This window comes from Canis aureus, chromosome 5, assembly GCF_053574225.1.
Source record: "Canis aureus isolate CA01 chromosome 5, VMU_Caureus_v.1.0, whole genome shotgun sequence".
In the NCBI taxonomy this organism is placed as follows: Eukaryota; Metazoa; Chordata; class Mammalia; order Carnivora; family Canidae; genus Canis; species Canis aureus.
The window spans coordinates 1,807,965-1,832,251 of NC_135615.1; the positions used below are offsets into that span (position 1 = coordinate 1,807,965).

Below are 24,287 nucleotides of genomic sequence, written 5' to 3' on the forward strand. Positions count from 1 at the left end.
CTTAGCTTAGCTTACCTAGCTTTGGAAGGTAATTATGGGGTGCTTGGCTTCATTACCAGGGATAAGAAGTCATTGCTATATGGAAGAAACTGCTTTGCTCAGTTTAATTAGGTCTCTTTGTTAATAAAGCACCTACCTAGTTGAGCACTTCTTGCACATTTCAAATATCCTATGAGCTTTTCAATAAATGATCTTTTTAATCCTCCCCCAAATTTCATGAGGTGGGCATTTGTTCTACATTTATCATCAGAGGCTTAGAGGCACTGAGCAAATCTCCCAGTGTCACAAAACTAATAAAGCACAGAACTGAGAATTGAACCAAAGTTCTGGTTCTGAAGTTCATGTTTTTACTATTGTCATATAGATTCTCTTCTGTGAGTCTCAAGCCTCAAACAAGTTGAAAAAATTCTCTTGCATTTTTATTAATCTGGCTAAAGAGTAGTTGGAGATCTATATGATAATCATAAAATTGTGGCTTTGCTAGGAATACTAGAAAGCATTTAGGCTTATGGTTGTTAGCCTATGGTTCTCAGATTCTGCAGAGGTACTCAGGAGCTGTCCAGGGGGAAGTGGAGGTAGGAAGGCCAAGCATGCAGGGCTCCAAACTCTCAATCCCCTTTCCAGAGATGGAAGCTTCTGTCTACTTTTTTTACACTGAAGTTCTATATAAGATTTCATTGGGTGGGTGGGGAGCAGGGAGTGGTGATTACCATTCTGAAGAAGATGGTTGACAACCACCAAATTAGTCTAAATCTTTCATTATATAAATGAGAAAACAAGGACCTGAACAGTAATTTAGCTAAAGTCACTCTGTTAAAATCAGAGCATCTCTGAGCTGGGAGCATCCTTGAGAGTCATCTAATCTCACCAGGGTTAGCCTCCTAAGTCATGTGCACCCACACAACACAAACTCCTCCAGAACTGAGGGCTCACCTTCCACCAAACCTGCCCACCTGTCTAGTTCTTAAAAAAACATTTCCTTTAATAAGCTAAAATCTGTCCTTCCATCTTCCTAGGAGCCAAATAGAATAATTAGAGTCATTCTTCCACATGACGATGCTTCAGACATTTGAAGATACCTAACGCAGGTCCACGGAGTCTGTCATCTCCAGGCACAACATCTCCATTTCTTTAACTATTCCTCAGGCAATGTGGTTTCTTTCAAGTCTGGATGCCCCACCTCAGAAAAGAGTTAGTTTCTTTATATATCCCTTTTAAAGATTCAAATGCAGAATTGAACATAATACTTCTATAGCATTTTAATTTATTCGTTAAGCTTTTTTTAAACTTCTAATCTTTACACAATATCATGTTAACTCTCTTAAAGGGAGTGAGGATTGAGAACAAGAGAAGTAATGTGTAGATGCCATTATCTACAGGCTGGGTTTGTCCAGACAGATAAAAATCCTTGCACACACTTTCCCTTCTTTCTTAAAAAGAGCACCCTACACTAATCAAAACCACCCCAGTGGACTAATGGTGAGAATTCCTTCATGAAACAAGGCTTTTACTCTTTGCCATTAGCTATATGTGCTCTGCAGAAGGTTTATAAATCTGAAACAAGGGGCACTTGGGTGGCTCAGTCGGTTAAGCATCTGTCTTCAGCTCAGGTCATGATCTCAGGGTCCTAGGATGGAACCCTCATCTGGCCCCCTGCTCAGAGGGAGTTTGCTTCTCCCTCTCCCTCTGCTGCTCCCCTTGCTTGTACTTTCTCATGAGAGACACACAGAGAAAGGCAGAAACATAGGCAGAGGGAGAAGCAGACTCCTTGTGGGGACTCTGATGTGGAACTCGATCCCAGGACCCCGGGATCATGACCTGAGCCAAAGGCAGATGCTCAACCACTGAGCCACCCAGGTTCCCCAAATAAAATCTTTTTTAAAAAATTGAAATAAATAATCAGAAGGCTATGGGGAAACATTGAGTCAGATTTAGTTCACTCTACTTAAGCCACATCCAGGATGGCAATGAACCTGTCTATATAATAGATACCAAGATGATCCACAGCAAATTTGTTTAGGAATATGAACCAATTTTAAGTGCCTTTAGAGATAAGACTTGCAATAAGAGGATAAAGAAAAATACATGAAAAGCATTTTCTAAATTTTATGAAATATAATTGGTCATCTCTTATCTCAGCTAATGGAGAAAACTGTTATATAAATAATCCCAAGCAGCAAGCAAAATGCCATTAAACCATAGTTCTGGAGTACATTGGAATTTACATTTTGGAAGCAATAGAAAATTACTAATAATAGAAGGTTTTATTAAATATTAAAAGTGTCCAATGTTTCCTTGAATTTGTTCTCACTAATCCTGATGCATTCTGTTTGGCAGGGGAGTCAACCTGAAATGAAACATATGCAAGAAATAATCCACCAAATAATAACCTGCAAATGCTAAATCTAGATATGATTATATTCTACAGTTACTGTTTGTTTTTTTTTTTTTTTTGAGCAGTTATAAGAGGTTTATTGCTCATTCTCATGTTGCTTCTCATTCAGGAAATCCAATGTGTTTTATGTACATCATCTTATTTACTGTCACCATCTCTCTGGTGAATACAATTAGCTCTATTTTGTATTTGGAAAAATTGAAGGTTCAGATGTTAAGAGTGAATATTTCAGGTTAGGAAAAGGGCAAATCTCACAAAGAATATTCAGCAAGATTTAGAATTCTTGAGTATTTCAGTTTGTGAAGAAGACTCCAGGATCATCTAGGTAACTCATTTTAAAGATGAGGACAGGGACAGTGACACTATTTCAATGTTCTATTTAATGAATTTAAGTACTTTTCAATTGCATTTCCATTTCCTGAGTTTAAAATGAGAATACTTACACTAGCTTTTTTCTAATAATAGAATTCTCATAACCATTAATGGAAATGTGCCAAGATGAATGGATCTGTCTGTCCATCTGACATCTAGCTAATTTGCAAACTGGCAGTATGGCATGAGGGATGTCACCCCTTCTGTGACTCCAGCCCCACTTTCAGTAAACAGATCTCAGACATGTTTTTGGACCTCAGTATCTTCACCTCTAAAATTAGGGGTTGGACCAAATCTTTTGAATGTTCTTAGGGTTCTAATGTGCCACGATTCTCACTTTCTTTATATAATTTTTGCAAATGCATAATAGATACATATGTCATAGAAATGAAAATTCACAGACACTATAAAGAGAAGAAAGAAGCAGAAATTAAAAATGGAAAATTACATTATATTTCAAAGCTAAGTAATCCCTAAAGAGAAAAATGTTGATTCGGTATTTTTTAATGTTGTACTTTATAATAGACAATAAATTCTGAAGTGACTGGTTCCTCTTGGGGTATGTTCATTTTCTGTTTCCTTCATGGGTTTTGGGGAACTCGTGTTCTGAGATAAGCATCAGGTTCTCTTAGTTTGATGTGTTGTGGCTACTCTTGCTCATGAGAGCGTTTGGACACATTGCCTCTGATACGTCAAGGAAAAAAAGGATGGAGCATCTCTTTGAAAGAGTCTTTTCCAGTTTGCTTGGAGTTTGGAGCTGTAATTCTCAGCTGGCAATACTACCACATTCCTCCGATAACCGATTATGTCAACACAAACAGAGATTTATGAGCCCCGACTCTAAAGAAGCAGAAGGCAGGATGAATTATGAGAGGTTCCAGGTCTGCAAACACTTTCTTCAATAATTAGCCTAAGGTGGGGAGGAGAGAGAAATTAACCTCACTAAACTCCCATTTTACACAACCAAATAATACATTGCTAACATCTGACTGAACACAGAAATCCATCTTGAGGTGATAGAGTTTAAAGCCCATTTGTAAATTCCATCTGAAGGGCTTCAAGTGAAAAATGCATGGTGGAGACACAGCCTCTCTGCAGGACTTAGTAGGGCCTTTGCAGCTCCAGAGATGCTCATTGAGATGGCCCACAGGTACACAAGAAATGGTTTTGCGCTCTAGAGGGAAAGGGGGAGTTCATCACCACAGATGCAGGCTCATGTACTTCCCTGATGCAAACACAGGAAAGATAATTTGCAGAGGCAATAGTGTCTCCATGATTGTGTGTGGCAGCCTGAGTGTGCTGGCTAGCGAAGGTAAGGGCAGCATGCCATCACCCAGAAACACACCATTAGCTAAAAAATTGCAAGCAAACATTCAACTCATGATCATTTGTTCCCTCTTGTGAAAAAGCTGCAGGAGGGGTGCCTTGGTGGCTCATTAAGTGTTGGACTCTTGATTTTGGCTTAGGTCATGATATCAAGGTCATGAAACTGAGCCTCATTGGGCTCTGTACTGGGTATGGAGATTCTGTCTCTCCCTCTGCCCTGCCCTTCTCTCTCTCAAAAAATAAATAAATAAAACAAACAAGCAAACAAACTGCAGGAAAAGGTGTCTTGGGAATCCATTAATCTACCAATGAATATTAATTGTGTATCCACCACTTGACATAGATTACTATGAGACTTGGTAGGGAATAATAACTAAGTAATATATAGTGTAGTTCCAGCTCTCAAGATTCTTAGAATTTTTCACTGAAATAGAACAAATGATACTAAAAATGTGTGTGGACTCAAAAAAGACCCTCAATAGTCAAAGCAATCTTGAGAAAAAAAGAACAAAGCCAGAGGTATCACACTCCCCAATTTCAAACTATAGTACAAAGCCATAGTAATAAAAACAGTATGATATTGGCACAAAAACAGGTACATAAATCAGTGGAACATAATAGAGAGCCCAGAAATAAACTCATGAATATATGATCAATTAATTTAAGACAAAGGAGCCAAGAATATCAATGGGGAAGGGACAATCTCTTCAATGAATGGTATTGGAAAAACCAGACAGTCACATGAAAAGAATGAAAATGGGCCATTATCTTACACCATACACAAAAATTAGCATCAAACAAGATTCTTCACTATAGAGAACACACTGATGGTTACTGAAAAGGGAGGTAGGTGGGTGGATGGTTGAAGTAAGTGATGGGAATTAAGGAGTGTACTGGTGATGAGCACTGGGTGTTGTATGTAAGGGTTGAAGCACTATATTGTATAGTGAAACTAATATAATACTGAACATAAACTATACTGGAATTTTAAAAATAAATGCAAAGTTAAAAAGTTAACTCTAAATGGATAAAAGACTTGAATATAAATTCTGAAAATGTAAAACTCCTAGAGGGAAAAGGGAGTAATCTCCTTGACATTGGTCTTGGTGATGATTTCTTGGGTTTGACCCCAAAAGCAGAAACAACAAAAGCAAAAAATAAACAACAGGCACTGTAGCAACCTAATAAGCTTCTGCACAGGGAACCATCAACGAAATGAAAACGCAACCTACTGAATGGAAGAAAACATTGGCAAATCGTGATAATAGGTTAATATCCAAAATATAAAAGTCATACAACTCAATAGCAAAATATCCCAAACGATCCAACTTAAAAATGGGCAAAGGATCTGAATAGACATTTTTCCAAAGAAAACATACTGATAGCCAATAGCTATATGAAAAGATGCTCAACATCACTAATCATTGGGGAAATACAAATCAAAACTGTATTTGTTAAATGGCTATTATCAAAAATATAAGAAATAACAAGTGTTGGTAAGGAAGTGGAGAAGGAATACCATGTATTGTTGGTGGGAATTTAAACTGATGCAGCCACTGTGGAAGACAGTTTGGAGGTCCCTCAAAAAATTAAAAACAGAAGTACTATATGACCCAGCAATTCCACGTCTGAGTATTTAGAAGAAAATGAAACACTGCCTTGAAAAGATATTTACATCACCATGTTCATTGCAGCATTATTCACAATAGCCAAGATATGGAAACAATCTCTGCGTCCACTGATGAATAAATAAAATTTTTAAATGTAATATATATATTTATGCATATACATAATAGAATTCTATTTGGCCATTAAAAAAAGAATGAAATCTTGCCATTTGTAACAACATGCGTGGAGCTAGATGTTAAGTGAAATGAGTCAGATAGAGAAAGACACTGTATGAGTTCAGTTATATGTGGATTTCTTAGACACAGAGAACAGATTAATAGTTGCCAGAGGTGAGGGGTGGATGTGAATAAAATGGGTGAAGGAGTCAAAGGTGCAAACTTCCAGTAATAAAATAAATAAGTCATGGGGATGCAATGTACAGCATGGTGACTAAAGTTAATACCATATTGCATATTTGAAATTTGCTAAGAGAGTAAATCATGAAAGTTCTCATCACAAGAAAAAAATTCTGTAACTATGTATTGTGACAGGTGTTAATGAGATTATCATAGTGATTATTTTACCATATATACAAATATTGAATCACTGTGTTGTACATAGGAAACATAGGAAACTAATATGTTGTATGTCAATTATATCTCTATTAGGCAAAAAAAAAAAAAAAAAGAATCTTCCAATCTAGACCGACAATGTGAGTGCTAATGACAGAAAATTGGATGGAACTCAAGGGGGTAAAGAGCCTAAGGGCTATGGAAATCAAGAAGTGCTTCCAGGGGCACCTGGATGGTGGAGTCTTTTGAAAGTAAGATTCTTGATTGCAGCTCATATCATGATCTCAGGGACATGGGATAGAGCCCCATGTCACGCTCCACACTCAGCATGGAGCCTGCTGGAGATTCTCTCCCTCTGGCTCTCCTCTCATGCTCTATTGCATTCACTCTCTCTTTCTCCAACCCCCCCCCCCAAATAAATATATATATATGTGTGCTTCCAGAAATTGCTTTTGAGAAAGATAATTCTGGTAGATGGATGAAAGGGAAAGCCTGCAGTGAGCATTAAGTAGGATTGTGGTAGATTAATCAGGAAGAGAAACGGAGAGAGAGACAGAAGTAGGTAGAAAGCAAGAGAATAAGCAAAGAGCTTCTTGTGAGTGTCACTTAACAGAAAAGTGTTGAGTAGTATATAAGGAGGGACTTAAAAACCTAAAGACAATGTTGGAGAAGGTACTGAGAAAAAAGAAAGAAGATGAATTGAATAGTTATTAAGTACCTACTGTATACAAGTTACTGTGCTAAGCATTCTATATATATTATCTCATTCAATTGTTTAATCCTTGGAAACCTCATAGGACTAGTATCATTGTTCCCATCTTACAGATGAAACAATAAGGCTCAAAGGTATTCAGTGCAGCCAGAAGTAAGCCCTTGTCCTTATGACTTCAAACCCCATGCCGTTTCTACTATATTATCTCCCATATTCCTGTATCCCCCTTGAGTGCAGTTTCATTATCTATCAAAATAGGGGATCAGACTAGATAAGCTGTAAGGTCCATTTTAGTCTCAAAGTACTGTGCGTCAATTATTTTAAATAAACAGAGAAGAAAAAACAAACAGAAAAGGTACTTTAGGAAAAAGTGGGAAGCTGGATTGCTACACAGAGATCTGAAAGATGATGTTAGTGAGGAATTCTGACACTGAGTAGATCCACTCAGTGGATCTCCTTCTTTGCCACTGGTCTCAGAAGTCTAGGCTAGTCACAATGATCATGAGACAGCTACCCTAAATGTGACTGTCCCCGTCAACCATACAGGTCAATCCATAAATGAGTTAGGTTGGTTTCTCAGGATTGCTTCAGAAGGCAGACCAGATCTCCTGCCCGGGGCTACTGCCAACCTCTACTTCACAGCTTCGCAGAACTGGCTGGGACTGACTGACCTTTCCAAAACAGAGATGGCTAGAAGTCACTGGGGCCTTGTTTCAAGCATATTTTCATCTCCCCAGCAGATGACTGGAAAGAATAAGAAATTCTAATGAGAGACATATTGAGGAAAGAAAGGTGTGAAATGGAGAGGGAAGCGTGAATCCTGAGCACATAAGAAGAGGGGCGTGGAAAAGAAAGTATCTCAGAAATACCAGACAAAGTGTAAAACAACAAAAAAGAAACGTCTATAAACTTTTATAAACGTGTCAAAATTAGCAATTTGTTCACAGTAAAAGTGAGTAAAATCAGAAGAGAGAGCCAGAGGTAAACAGGGTAATGTTAACAAAAAAAGTGACAAAATGCTCCACTTCGAGTAGGTAAATCCTCCTGATGGCCTTGTCCAGCAAATATAATGTCTTTTAATCTGAAAAGGAAAAAAAAAAGTTTGTTTGCACTTTGCATACGTGTGCTATGGAACTCTGACCATTCAGGCAACAAGAATTGGAGAAATGACTATAAATGCTTGGGTCATTCTCCACTCCACCTGCCACATACCAGTATTTCTTTCTTTTTGAAATATCTAGATTCTCTTGAGAGGAAAGCCCAGAAAAAATCCAAGAATACAAGCTACTCAAGGCTCTGGCCATCACCCTGCTGAGCTGGAGCACTCAAGCTTCTAAAAGGGTATATATCAAAATATTAAGACTAGTAAATCAAAACAAAGAACTAATCCATAATTTATCCTTTAAATGTTCTAAACTGCTGGGGAAATGAAAGCTGAGCCAACATTTCTTCACCTGGCCTGGCCTCAGTGCTCTATTTGTTTCCTCACCTGCCTTCAGTAACTTTGGAAGTTGGCTGCTAATGGCCGAGTACTCACTGAGATGGAACCATATTCACCCAGGACTGACCTGAATATAATGAACTCTTTGAGGATGTGGCTTCAGTTCCTTAGTGCGAATACATGCAGGAAGCCAAGTGAAATGCCCTGGTGCGAATTCCTTTCCTTTTTTTTCTTTTTCTTTTTCCTTAATGGACATTTGCATTGTCAGACTTGCATTACAAGGGAGTTATAAATATAGAAATGAAATATTGATTACTTGTCTCAACCCATCCCCAACTTGTGCGAAATCACAAAGCACAGAGCAGCAGGCACTGTGGTGGTGGGGGCTGTGAGCACTTTCAGGAACTAAACTCTCTTGAAGGGCTCTTTGGCTGAAATTCATTTTCAAAAAGTGTTTTCTCACTAGACTATTTCAAGAACCAGTTTGAGATAGACTTTTTCCCATGAAAATTGAGGCCTTGTTGTCCCAAAGCTCTTTTGGTTCTCACCCACACAGCTGGTCAGTCTTCATTCACTGGGGCACGGCAGGCACACAGACGAGCGGGTGGTTGCCCAGGAGGTGGCTGGGAGAGGCCCACTGCCACCCAGGCGTTGACACAACTCTCAGCTGGGAATAGCAAGCAAGCAAGCAGGGAAAGAATGACCAGGGCTTGTTTTGATTCCAGGCAGAACGCAAAGAATGCATTCCCTAGATGTTAGGTCAAAACAACCTAACAAAGGAAGAGCAAAATGTTTAATAAAAGCAAGCTGCTGATGATTCCCCTAAACTGGTTCCTGGAAAGAAACTATTAGTTTTTGGGTGTAAGCCTGGTGGTGCCCCCTTAACCAAACCGTAAAACCTGATGTTTGGACAAACTGATATCAAGAGACTCCTGATATGGTTCACTGAGAAGGATGCAGCATCACTTTTGTGTTATTCCTGACAAAAATTCATAACCACAGTCTAGGCATATCGAAATATCAGCAAGCCTTATTTGAAGGATGTTCTACAAAATAATGGACTTGAATTCTTTGAAAAAGGTCAAGGTTAAGAAAGACAGAGAAAGGGCTAAGAAGCCTTTCCTGATTAAGGATACGAAAGAGACATGAAACAAAATGAAATGTGTGATTTTGAACTGATGAAATCTGAATGTGGACTGTGGGTGGGAGGACATTACATCAATATTAAGTTATTCGACTATGATCATTGTATGTGATTATGCAGGAGACTGTACTCTGTTTTGAGGAAATACACAACGAAGTAGTTACAGAATGGAGATGATGTCTCCAACTTAGTTTTCAATGATTCAGGAAGACAAATTATCTATCTACATCTATATAGAAGGAGATGAAAAAAAGAGAGAATGATACAGCAGATGGGACAAAATGTAAAATGTTAGTAAGTCTGGATAAAAAGTATAAGGGAATTCCTTGTACTATTCTTTCAATTTTTCTGGAAGTTTGAAAGTCTATCATAATAAAAATTTCCAAAACAGTGTCCCTAACATTGAACCTATCAGGCTCAGAGTTATAATTATCAGCTTTTTCTTCAAGAATAAGACTTAAAAATCCATCAGCAAGCCTCCCCCTCCTTGGAGATGGAGCACTCTCCACCAGGGCTGTCACTTGAACAACTGTTTGAAGCCTCTAAAAAGTAAATAGTAGCTGACAGGTTGAGGGATACGTCTGAACTGGAAGTACCACTGAACTGGTGGTGAGTTCACCATTTGGTTTCTCCTTTGGTGTATCTCCTGGCCTGAACTCAACACAGCCTGAAACCTGGGAAGGGGCCTCAGGACACTGTCACAGAGAGCTCCAGAAGGTGACCTCTAGCTCTGGCTCTAGGAGCATGAAGGGGAACTTTTGACTCTCAGAGAGTGTGGGGAGAATCTTGTTATTCTTTTTATCTTTTTTGTCTTTATTTTTTCTCTGTTCCCTTGCACTCCAGTCCCAAAGTCATTGAATGTTTGCACTGGTGGCTGTAACAATGGGATTGTGCAAGAACCTAAAACTCTAAGAGAGAGACCTGTGATCCTAAGAGGACAGGGCAATTCTGATGGCATTTTTAAAGTCTGTCTTCCTACGACTTGGCCCAGGATAGAGTCATGTCATAGGAAGTACATGGGGGTAATTTAAGTGCTTGCTTGCTGGCTCCCATGGGGAGCCCCAGAAACTGGAAAGTACTGAAGGGTCATGGAGAAAGAGAAGCTTAAGCAAGCAACCTTTAAAGTGAACTCTCCCCCAATGCCCCCTTAAGCTGCTCATGTCTGGATCTACAATTAAATAGCTGGATCTTGCAAGCTAAACTAAGGAATCACCTGTGTCCCAGAATGGCTTCCAGGTGGTACACATATGGGATGGTCTGAGTGGCAAGTGCTATAGAGATTTTGAAATCCAAACTGACAACTCAAATAAGATGGGTCATGATTGAACCAAATCAAACGGTTTGCTAAAACGAAAATATCAAAATTCCCAATAGCATTTAATCAAGATCTAAGGCCCCATAATATGACATGACAGAATTTAAAATTATATGACATAGAAAGAACCAGGAAATATTAACTCACATGGAAAAAGAAAACCAATAGATGCCAACAATGAATGGAATAGATATTGGATTCTCTGACAGTCTTTAAAGCAGCTGCTCTAAAAATCCTTGAGTGAGCAATTATAAACATTCTTGAAAAAAACTTAAAATGTAAAGTATTATCAAAGAAAAACAAGGTATAGGAGACCACACAAAAATTTTACAACTGCCAAATACAATAAACAAAAACTTTTCCTAAATAGGCTCAATGGCAGAAAAGATAAGAATAGAAAAAAAAAAAAAAAAAAGAATAGATTCAGTGCACCTGACAATAGAAAAATAGATATTATACACAACAGAGAGAAAAAAGATCAAAATGATGAAAATGAGTCAGAGGCCATGAAACAATACCAATTAAAAAAAAAAAAAAAAAAGGTCTAAGGCCATGAAACAATACCAAATTAAAAAAAAAAGGGGGGGGGGTCTAAATATATGTCATCAGAATTCCAGAAGGAGAAAACTGATATCCAGAAGAAAATTTTTGAAAAAGTAATAGCTAAAAACTTCCAAGATTTGATGAGAGACACAAACATACTGATTGAAGAAGCTGAATGAGCCTTAAATAAAATATAGGATGGGCACCTGAGTGGCTCAGTCATTGAGCATTTGCCTCTGGCTCAGGTCATGGTTCCAGGGTCCTCGGACCAAGCCCCATATCAGGCTCCCTGCTCAGTGGGAAGTCTGCTTCTCCCTCTCCCTCTTCCTCCTACCCCCAGTTCATGCCCTGTCTCTGTCTCTCTCTCAAATAAGTAAATAGCATCTTTTAAAAAAAAATATAAAAAAATACAGGAAAATAATTACATACCCAGATGCATTGTATTCAAAGTAAGACCTAAAGACAAAGAAAAAAAAAATAGGAAAGCAACCAGGAAAAAGCAATAAATTACTTACAGGGAAGCAACAATACAAATGACTGGAGATTTCTCATCAGAAACCTGGAGACTAGATTAGAAAGGAAGAAATAAAACTTCCTCTGTTCACAGATAATATGACTGACTCTCTTTATAGATAATCCAAGGGATTTACAAAAATACTCCTAGGACTAAAAAATAAGTTTGGCAAGATTTCTGGATACAAGGTCAACACACTAAAATTAGTTGTATTCTACATAAAAGCAACAAAGAATTGAAAACTGAAATAAATAAAATGTATCACATAATAGTTTTTTAAAAATAGAAATATTAGGTATAAGTCTAACAAAGATTTTGTGTAGAGTCTGCATGCAGAAAACATAAAATTCCAGGGAAAGAAATCAAAAACCTAAATAACAGAGGGACATTATCATGATCATATATTAGAAGGCTCAATGTAATAAGATAAATTAATATACAGATTTAATGCAATTCCTATAAAAATCCCAGCAAGATATTTTACAAACATGGACAAGCTAATTCTAAAATTTAGAGTCTTAATGATAGAGAACAAACTTAGAGTTCCTGGAGGGGAGAAGGAAGGGGAATTGGCTAAATGGGTGATGGACATTAAGTAGGGCACTTGTTTTGATGAGCACGGGGTATTATATATAAGTGATGAATCACTAAATTCTATCCCTGAAACCAATATTACACTGTATGTTAACAAACTAAATAAGTTTTGAAATATTAAAAAATAAAATAAAATTATGTGTAAATAGAAAAGAACTAGAATAGTCAAGACACTATTAAAAAAGAAAAGCAAAGTTGAAAGATTCATGCTAACTTATTTCAAGACAGATTTTTTAAAGCCATAGTAATCAAGACAAGGTATTGATGAAAGGATAAACACATTGATTAACGGAACAAAATTGAGTGTCTTGAAATAGACACACACAATTATGGTCTATTGATTTTTACAAACATGCAAAGGCAAATCAATTGGAAAGGATAATCCTTTCAATAAATGTTTGGGACAATTAAACATTCATTTTCAAAAAATTAAAATAAAATTTGACCTAATCCCTAGATTGTATAAAAAACTTAATCCCCAAATGCATCATAGATCTAGAAGTATAATGTAAAGCTAGAAAACATTTAGAGGAAAACACAGCAGAAAACCTTCAAGATCTGGAGATAAGCAAAGAGTTTTTACTCATGACAGCAAAATCTGATCCATCAAAGAGAAATTCAATAATTCGGTTTCATCAAAATTAAAAATATTCATTTTATGCATAATATTCAACTCTAAGAGCACAATCTAATTTTAAGAATGGGCCAAATATTTAGACACTTCACCAAGGAGGATATAGACAAGGGAAAAATGCATATGAAAAAGATGCTCCACATCATCAATCATTAGGCAAATGCAAATTAAAACTACAATAAACTAGCACTACACAACTATTAGAGTGTCTAAAATAATAACAAGTACTGCCAAGCATAACTGAGCTATAGGAAATCTCCACACACTGTTGGTGGGATGATGACTCTGCCACTCTTGTAGACACACTTTGGCAATTTCTTGTAAAGCACACATATACTTACCCCATAATCCAGCAATCCACTTCTGGGTACTTTACCTAGAAAAGAGAAAAATATGTTCACACAAAACCAGTACACAAATTTTACAGCATTTCTGTTTATAATTGCCACATGCTGGAAACAGCTCAAACTTCCTTCAGTGGATGAGTTGGTACCTTCAATGCAATGGAATATTACTCAGCATTCAAAGGAATGAGCTATTGATACATGTAACAGTTTTGATGAACATTAAAAAGTCATTATGCTGAGAGAAAGAAGCCAGTCTTAAAAGTTACGTACATACTATTCCGTTCAGATAACATTCTCGAAAAGACGAACTTTAGTGACAAGCTATATCTGTGTTGGCAGAGGTGCAGAAGTAGGAGTGGTGTGACTATAAAATGCTGGTATGAGGGAGTTTGAGGAGACAAATGAAACCATTTTGTTTCCTGATTTTGCTGAGGATCATGATCCTGTACATGTGCTCCCATTTGTAGAATCGTATACAAAAGTCAATTTTGCAGTATGTAACTTTAAAATTAAAATAAAATAAAAACAATTATGATTTACTTAGGAATAAATTTACCTTCTAAGTGGAAAGATAAAATTTGAGGTGGTTGGGTAGCTCAGTTAGTTAAGCGCCTGTCTTTGGTTCAGGTCATGATCTCGGGGTCCTGGGATCGAGACCCGCATTGGGCTCTCTGTTCAGTAAGGAGCCTGCTTCTCCCTCTCCCCCTGCCATTCCCTCTGCATGTACTCTCTCTCTTTGCTTGTCAAATAGATAAATAAAATCTTTAAAAATAAACAAATAAATGGAAAGAGAAAATTCAAAAGAACCATCAACCAAAGATCAGCTGCTCTAGGTGCAATCCATTTTGTTGTCAGGTTGCTTTGGGTAGTTGGGAGGGTAACATCCACCAACAAGAATTGAGTCACTTTGGAATTCAATGATGACTTAGTTGCCTGCTGAAATCAATCCCCCTGTAGCTTGCAGAGGAGGAAGCTAATGTGGATGTTCTGCTGGTTTGGGATATGGGTTCCTACAGAAGAGAGAGCTTCCTAAGGTGACAGAGGCTGGAGCACTTGTAAATGGAGGTAGGGCTGGGAATAGCCAAGGAGGACCAGCTGCCAAGTTTCCAAGTGTCCTCACAAGAATGTATTCTCTTAATGAATCCACCATGGTACAGAATAGGACTCTCAGACTTTTGGAGTCAAGAGATTTGATCTAGTCATTGCTTCCCAGTTGACTGGGTACGGAGAATGTAGGGAAGGTCCTTCAAAGTCTCTAGATACACTTCGAATTGTGAGTTGATACTTGTTCTTAGAATCATCCAACCCCCTTTGCCAGATTGATGCTCAGCCAGCAGCCTTCTGGTAATCCATTCTTTTACTCATTCATTCACTATACATTTCTCAAGCACCTTCAATGTGACAAACATTACACTGGGTGCTGGGCATACAATAATAAATAATGCCTAGCCACTGCTTTGAGCAGCTCATAATTTTGCTGGGGGGAGAGAATATGAGGACCAGCTGACAGGTATTCCAGGCCCTGTAGCAATGATTTTCCACATTGTGATTTAACAAGATAAGTTTAGGTCAGTCAGCCACTCTTTTGTGAATTTGCTTAACAAAAATCATTATCCCTGAATTTTACTACACCGAGAAAAAAGTGATGAAGCCTCAGGACTGGACCCCAAACCGGATGACTTCAACTCGAATTGCCCATCTGTGAAATTCCAGCCCATATCATATCACTAATGATCCACCTTCAAATCTAAGGCTGCTTTTATACTCAGTGCACACTCAGCAATTTTATTCCAACTCTGATCTCTCCTTCTTTGCTTCTTTATGTCATCTGTAATACAACACAGCATCCTCACCAGGCTGCAGACTGAGCTCTAGAGCTGAGTTTCACTCATGCTTTTATTCTGTTGCTTCTTCCATTCTCTGTGGCTAGTTCAGTGCCTTTACAATAAAATTGTGGAGGAATTGTAATTTATGTTTATGAGAAAGAGGGGAAAGAATGGAGAGAGAAAGACAGAGAGACAGGAAGAAAGGGAGAAAGAGGGAGGAGGGGCTTAAACCACTTGGGATTCGGAGTTTCTTTAAGTAAAAGCTTAAGTAAAGCATGTTTTTAATAGACTAGTTCAAGAAGTACACTTTTCAATGGAAAAAAAAATGAGTTCTAATTTTGGCTGCCACCTGTTAGCTATGTTATCTTTATAAGGCAATTATCATCTCCAACCTCAGTTTTCTCAACCATAAATTGAATGATTGGGCTAGAGAATTTCTAAATCATTCCAGTATCTGTTGATTCTCATATTTCTCAAGACAAAATCCTCTTTTCAGATCCTTCGCTTTTTTGTTCCATGATTTGTTTCATGTATCTCTCTTGACACTTAAAAGGATTTTGTGAAAGCTACTAGTTATGAAAAAAGATTTCCCATAAACATCATATCATATATGTTTCCTATTAGGGCTTCTGACATTCCACATGTTCTCAAAGGTAATTGGAAATACTGGAGACAATTTAAGGGTCATTATTGTGTTAGCCAAGAAAATAGCTAATGATGACTTTAGCTACCGGACTATTCAGCCGATCATAGAACCCATTAGCTCAATTAAGTAAATCAAATAGGAAAAACCATTTAGACTTAAGAAAACTGCCCACCACTAACTACTATTTGCCAGTGAGGCTTTTATTTCATGGTGAATTCAGTTTGTGCCTTCTATGAAGAAGAAAATGACCAGATCATCTGATTTAGCAGATGTAGTGATTCAAGATCACTTAGCATATGTAATTATACACCAAAAGTTCCATTAAATTGTAATGGCAAGAAAGCAGGTAAGACTAGAAATCTTCTGTGTGAACAAGACTTGAGCTTTCTGGAGTGGTGTATTATTCACTGAGGTAGGTTTGGGAAGAATCTGCATATGGTCTTTTCTGGTTGTAAGGAAAATTTCCCAATCCTGGAATGATCTATAGGTCCAGATTAGGGAGAAGGCAAGAGACTAGCATCGGGGTTAAGATTCATCATCCCAACCACCCCAGTTCCAGTTGTTTACAGTGTTCAGATATGGAATACACATTTAAGCTTTCAAAGACCAAGCCCTCCAGATAAGTTAAAGCTTGTTATTATTCAAGTTGGGTGGGTCACAGGATTTTTGAAGTGACTCATGGAGAGAAAAGAAAACCGCTGCTCATATTATTTAATATTTATATTCAGGCCATGCTCTTGCTGGACAGAGTTGGGCCATTGAAAGAATGTTCAAAATTGACACGGTGAATATTTTATTTGATTGTAAATTTAGAAACTAATTGTAATGTTTGACAACTGACTTTCCAGCACTGCTTTTCATGGTGTAGACTGATACCAAGCTACCGAAGTGATGTCATCTGAATTGCACAATTGCTAGAAATTCAGCAATCAGCTCTAGAGAGCCAGAGCAAACAGCACCAGCACACTGCTGGATGTGATTTAAGCTAACAAATGTGGAAAAGAATGGTGGCCTTACATGTAATTGGCATTTCAAGAAAATTATTGTTAGACAAGACATCTTTATTCTAAATTGAAAGAGGGTTTTGGGTCACTTTTTCAGAAGACCTCGGTGAAGGATCCCTTTGGAAAAAGGCCAGACTTCAGGAAATCTACATTCTAAATATCAATGCCTGCTGTGTGACCATGGGCAGGTCATCCCATTTCCCTGGGACTCATGTATAAAATATATAGATTTCCTATCTGAGAGGCGTAAGCTCTCTTCTATGCCTACTACGTTGTATGCAATTTAGTCCAAAAGTCAACACCAGCACAGATAGTCAGTGGCTACTGAAACATGAATGATCACTAACCAGAAATGAGTGGGAAGTCTCCAGTGCTTCCCCAGGGGCTTGCTCAGATCTTGACTACTTCCTAAGAGATTTTTTTTTTCTATTGCTCATGTGTAAAAAGGAGCAGTTCTGCTTTCTCCCAGGCCTCTCTTCTGCCAATGATTTCCTCCCTCATCTCAGCCTACCCAATGTTCTGCTTAATCCTGCGTCTTAAAAAGGTGACCTTTGTCTCTATCTCCACTTCTTTCATCTACATGTCACAAGGTAGTCACGTGTATATTCTTTCATATTCATGCTGAAATACTGCTGGAGAAAATACCAAATTTGTAAAAATCACATATATGATTTAGGTTCTCTAAAATAATAATGTACTAAAATGAAACTAGTCACTTATTGTTGCCTATGCAATTGTACCTTACCATTCATTATTTTTATTGATACTTAGCCATTTAAACATAGTTCCATGCACAATCTAATCAACATATATCTGTTGACTGAATACATTAATGAATGGCTGACATTATCTGTCTGAATGGATGACATGGACTCTATAGTTCATTTTCAGGTTTATAGTGCTACAACAGATTTTTTTTTCCTATTTCCATTTTCTTCTTTATGTCCTCCGTTTATTTCTAGAGAATGGCAAATCACTTCTTGCACTGTGGGAAGGGGGGAGGGATTTTGGCAGGAAAATCATACTCTTTACCTGTCAGCTACCTTCCAGAAATACATGAAATAAGAGACTGAGAAAGTAGAAAACATCCTATGCAATTGCTAACAGTTGGTGGAGCAGCAAGTGCACTGGAGTGGGTGGCATTTGTCCCTATTTCTACGCTCTGATCTGAAGCTTGTACAACAGATGTACTGGGGGCTGGAGAATGGCGGTGCTCATTTGTGGAGGTGAAATGCTAGGAAATGCGCAGGCTATGACTAGCAGTGGAAGCACAGAGTCGGAGGCTAATGAACCTGTTGGTCCTGCTGCGTGGTTTTCCTTCAGCAACATTTTTAACCATTTCCAATGCTAGAAGCAATGGCAAGTATTGCTAATGTAACATTTCTTTATCAGGCTAGAGTGCCAGTACTAGATTGCATGGAACGTTTTGAAAATACTGTCATTTTTATGTTTATTTGAGAGTGAAATTTAATATCCAACTTTACAAGATAATCATCCCCAAAATCTTTTCTGTTTTTGTTGTAAACCATAAAAATGGCATGACAATATAATTCTAATGTTACTTAGTAGTTTTTTCTGTAATCACCCTGATATCTTTTCTATTTGCAAAGTATTTAATACTGTTTCTTATTCCTACTTTTATTTTTACTTCTTTATTTTATTTTATTCTTATTTGAGTTTTCTTTTTTCTCACACGTGCTTATATTTCTCCAGTAAAGAAAAAAAAATTCTAAGGCAGTTGTAGGAATAATCATATATTTAACATAGTAAATACATTCTTCACAGAATCTTATGAAATATTTCTGAAATAAAGATGGTAAAATAAATATCCTTGGCAAAGGGATAGTTTACTTATAACTGTTATAAAATTGGAGTTAATCCTTAAGTTCATATTTTAATCGATGTGTATATTTAGTTTAAATTAGTTTTCTGATCTTTATTTGACCAATAAAAAGTTAAAATTGCATACATTTTTGTGTAGTCCCCAAATTTTAAAAAATGAGAAGCTATAGAAGATACAGCATTCTGACTTTTTGAAAAAGTTAGGAGAGAGAGTGTGTCTGTTTCTAATTATGCAGACTATTTAAGAAAAAGAATTTAAGTCAGCTGATATTTTTCCTTTCATTATTTATGATTTAAACCAGCTCATCTTTTTCATTATTTACATGACATCTAATAACTGGTCTGATTGAGTTTAAATATTTGCAGTGGGTTGCTCTTGGCTCCATGTTTGTAGAACCATGACTAAAAGAATCACGTGAATCACCAACAAGAATTTTTTTCTTTTTTTTTTTTTTCCAACAAGAGTTTTATACTCTTCACAAAACACAGTACTGCAGAGGGCAAATTCTCTACTTTCCTCATTTTGATTCTCTTCTTACACTCACAATACAATGTAAATTACATCATTAGTTATTAACAACACTGTCAATCGAGAGTAAAACTAGTAATAAACTATAGATTCCTGAGCTCAACTGACATATTTCCTTTTAGAGGAATGCTTTATCATTGGCAAACCCAACATATCTACTCATAACCTGGATTCTGAATCCAATGAAAGGATTACGTATAGAATCTGTAGTTGAGGGATCCCTGGGTGGCGCAGCGGTTTGGCGCCTGCCTTTGGCCTAGGGCGCGATCCTGGAGACCCGGGATCGAATCCCACATCGGGCTCCTGGTGCATGGAGCCTGCTTCTCTCTGCCTGTGTCTCTGCCTCTCTTTCTCTCTCTGTGACTATCATAAATAAATAAAAATTTGTTTATTAAAAAAAAAAAGAATCTGTAGTTGAATAGAACTTTATCTGCTATGACTTAAATGGTCTTGAAGGCCTTCGCACTGTAGCTAGTGGAGACGGATTTACCAAAGACACTACCCTTCCTCTACAAGGCAATTCCTTGCCCCTTTCACACAGTGAGCTCCTGGAGAAGAGAGAAATGTTGTAGACAGAATAATTGAAAACTCTTCATGATTGTGAAACTGAAAAGAGATTAGGCTGGCAAGAGTCAGAAGGAGCTTTTTTGGGTTTGGCCTTAAAGTGTGGCCTTCTCTCTCATCTGCACACAAATTTATTAACTGCAGAGATAGGGGGTTGGGGTTACCTCTACCTTGCATTTCTATGTAGCTACAAATTAATTCCCAAATGCCAATGTGCATATGTTTTCCTTTTCATGCATCATATTTGGGGGCACAGCTGGAATTATAACTCTGAGTGCCACATGCATGCACTCAGCACAATCTCTTACTCACAGAGTGGGGTACATGGTAAAGAAAACATTATTCCATCCTTTGCTTATCTTAGTGTATGGACAATAAATTGTCCCTGTCCCCAAACTGGTACAGATTTCTAAAGTAATGAAAACAAAACAAAAAAATGGAGAAAAGAATAGAATCTGTGTCTTTAAAAAACTAATGTTTGTATTCCTTCAGTCAGTGGTTATTGAATTTTACGAATGTTAGAGATCTTTTAAAGAAGTGCAAAAGTGAAAATGAGTTGCCTTGGTATAAAGTAAAAACGTTGAACTGAGGATCAGAAGATCTGGCAAGTCAAATATTTTATGAACAAAACAAGTTTCATTGTAGTTTATATGACTGCTCTAGGTCATTTTTCTAAATGTCAAGATGACACCACATAATGAGTATAAAATAGGGATCAAGCTTTGAGAGCATAGGGCAGGGATCTTCAAGTTCTTGAGAATTATAAGCTTCATTGTAATTTAATTTTTAGATGTTTCTCACATACCTTGAGGTGCTTTACAACACATTTTAAAATTTTAAACTGGACTCAAATGAAATACATATAGTAAAGAATCTATTTGAATTAAGAGAGGAAATTAAGGGAAATGCTTTATTGCGGTTATGGAGTATGTATTTTTGAACAGTAAGCCTTTATTAAAGTATAATTAGTGTAATAAAAAGCACTGTTAAAAGGAAGAAAGTAATCTCTTACATGAGAGAATACTATGATATTTATACACCTTTACCTCTATCCCTATACATCACTTTGAGTTAATAGTATGAAAAAATAGAGAAGTAAAATAAAGAAAAAGAACACAATCACATGTGTTTGCCAAGGCCTACATATTAATACTGTCTTGAGAATTTTGTCTTATTCCTTAGACAACTAGATCCATCCTGGACTGATTTCAAATAAAAACTGCCAGTCTCTGCTATAGAAAAATAAATAAATAAAAATGCAGAGTACATCTGAACAAAGAATATGTCCCTGATTAAACAAGAAAGTTCTAAACTCATCATTCCTCTTAGATAGATAGATCTCTCAGGAATACTTTTAATTGATATGAATCATTTATCTGATTGTTCACAGGGATTTCCCAGTAAGATGCCAAAATACCTCCTTTTGTTAAGTTAGGCCAAAGACCAGAAGTCATCCAATATCACTGTCATTACTTTTCCTCCTAGAAAGATGGCAAAATTCTGGGGAAATTTTAGTCCTGCCATGAAATTTAAGATAATTCTGAGAGTTTAAGAAACTATGGGATACCCCAAAAGTACTGTTTTTTTAGGATTCCAAGCACCTAGGAAGCTGTTTATAAATATTGACTGAAAGATAAATAGAAGAAAGGGAAAGAGCAAGGAAGGAAAAGAGAAAGGAAAGAAAGAAAGTAGATGGATGCCAATATTTACACGAATTACTTTGAATGGAAACGATAATTTTTTTTTTTGGAAATGATAATTTAGAAGTAGCCTTATCACCACCGTCAAAGTAAGCAAACTTCTTAGGACACAGTTTTCTCTTCTATACCCAAATAACATACTCTATGCCTAGTGTAGGCCTAAGAAGAACCCAAGGATTTATCAATAAATGTAAACAATGCCATTCATGGACATGAAAAACCAAGTCCTCATGATGTATTGTAGACACTAAAGGTATGTTAAAGTTGAGTTCATTTTTTTTGCCCCTATCATATGCCATTTTTCAATCTTAAAGTCATATATATCCACTCTACACAAAATGATCTCATGATTTTTCAGGCAGCGAGTAAGTACCAAGAAGACAAAGTAAGCAAAGGGGAAAAGAAGAGAAGACTTGTGAGAGAAAAATCTGTGCTTAGGAGGAGTGGTTGGTGCAAGGAATAGACAAGAAAATACAGGTAGCCTGGTAATTAGAGAAAGATCAAAGAACTGTATGTTTCGGTGGTAGTCAGATTACATTTAAGACTCCTCAGCCAGGAAAGTCTGAAAGAGAGAATAGACTTAAAATCATGCCAACTCTCTGCCTAGGGAAAATTTCCTGACTGTGGCACAGGAAGCTAGAGCCCTATGCATGGCATGATGATCTTTCTGAATGGAGAAAGTAGAAATCAAGTATAAGGCTTTTAAAGTCACTAGAATCTGTGATGCAGGGTTCTGGGAAGGACAGCTGTGCAGTGGAGTAGATCCCAGAATTTTCCATGTGGTTTTTCCACAAGTCCTTGGCTGAGGGTTTAGCTAAGTATGCACAAGGTGAACAGGGAATGGCTTACTGGAGAACAGCAATAGAGTAGAAATGTAATTGAGTTACCAGAATATGAGCAGTGCTGGAAGATTTTGAAGTTCTAGTCCAGTAGAAGTAGAAAGACCTTGCTAACATGTTGGCATCTGTTTGACCCAGCAGAAAAGCCACTTGTTTTGGGAAAAGAACCATGTCCCAGGGTCTACCCCAGCTATGACCTTAAGAAGTCTAAAATAAGACCATCTCTATACAATTTCAACTTGATTAGTTAGTAATTGAACAGTCTACCAGAATAAAAATCAACATTTTCCAGGAAAAAAATAATAGAATCTTAAGACTCTAAGATGTATCCTCTATCTATGCTGTTGAGAATGCAATAACAATTACTAGACATGAAAAAAACCCACAGAAAATGTGACCATTAGTCAAGAATAAAGCAGATAATGTATCTCAAAGGTGAAGCAGATTTTGGAGTTAGGATACTAACAAACATTAAAACAGATATATATGTTCAAGTATTTAAAGAAAATTTTTTTCTTAGTTATGAATTATTGGAGAATCTCAACAGAGAGATGAAAACAGAGAAAGTAAGAAAGAAACAAGGAGGTGGAATTCCTGAACAAAAGACTACAAAGGTTAGGATTTTAAAAATTCATGAGAAAGAATTAATGGTAGACTGAAAATAAGATAAGAGTCAGTATCAAGAAGACAGACTAATAAAAATAACCCAATCTGAAAAATGGAAAGAGAAACAGATGGAAGAAAAGTAAAGATCCTTGGAAATTTGTGGCACAATATAAAAATCTCTAATTTCTATTGGAATTGGAATCCTGGAAGAAGTGAATGAAAATATTTTAAGAAATGAAGAGCTCTTCTTCAGCTACCTCAGATGCCTAAAGGAAAGAAGGCTAAGGGGAAGAAGGTGCTCTGGCCCCTGTTTTCATGAAGAAGCAGGAGGCCAAGAATGTGGTCATTCCCCTATTTGAGAAGAGGCCTAAGAATTTTGGCGTTGGACAAGACATCCAGCCCAAAGAGGACTTCACCTCCTTTATCAGATGGTCCTGCTACACCTGGCTGTAGTGGCAAAGGGCAATTCTCTAAAAATGTCTAAAAGTGCCTCTGTGATTAAACAGTTCACCTAGGCCTTGAACCAGCTGCTACTAACTACTTAAGCTGGCCCACAAATACAAACCAGAGACAAGGCAAGAGAAGTGGAGATTGTTGGTCTGGACTGTGAAGAAAGCTGCTAGCAAAGGGGATGTCCCCACAAGAGGCCATCTGTCCTTTGAACTGCTGGGGCTGATACTGTCATCAACTTAGTGGGAAACAGGAAGTTCAGCTGGTAGTGATTGCAAATTATGTGGATCCCATTGAGCGTTGAGCTGGCTTTCTTCCTGCCTGTCCTGTGTTGTATTATGGGGGTTCCCTACTGCCTTATCAAGGGGAAGGCCAGACTAGAGCATCTGGTCCACAGGAAGGCCTAAGGCATTGTTGCCTTCATACAGGTTGACTTGGAAGATAAAGGAGCACTAGCTAAGCTGGTAGAAGCTGTCAGGACCAATTACAATGACAGATATGATAAGATCCACTATTGATGGGAAGGCAAATTCAGTGGATCTTAGGGTCCAAAGTCAGTGGATCACATTGTCGAGTTGGGAAACTCAAAGGCAGAAAAACTGATCATCAAAGGGCTAAGTGTACTCTGTTGAATTTTCTGTACATAAAAGTAATATAAAGGGGTACCTGGGTGGCTCAGTTGGTTAAGCATCTGACTCTTGATGCCTGCTCAGGTCATGATCTCATTGTTGTGAGATTGATCCCTAAGTCAGGCTCCATGCTCA

General features: G+C 37.4%; 1 protein-coding gene across 25 annotated transcripts in view; it reads right to left on the bottom strand.

Annotated features, from left to right (window-relative positions):
- Positions 1 to 24,287, bottom strand: part of LOC144313604 (uncharacterized) — a 151,355-nt gene that overhangs the window by 20,356 nt on the left and 106,712 nt on the right. For 12 of the 25 annotated variants that reach the window (XM_077896556.1, XM_077896554.1, XM_077896553.1 and 9 more), the window contains one exon: positions 13,512 to 13,546. In XM_077896556.1, the coding sequence (XP_077752682.1) occupies positions 13,512 to 13,546 (35 nt within the window). Of the gene's footprint in view, positions 1 to 2,261; positions 2,348 to 3,025; positions 3,678 to 7,910; positions 8,067 to 8,974; positions 9,094 to 11,857; positions 11,885 to 13,507; positions 13,547 to 24,287 lie in introns of those variants that run through there. The other 13 variants (XR_013379199.1, XR_013379204.1, XR_013379202.1 and 10 more) reach the window with 6 other exon arrangements.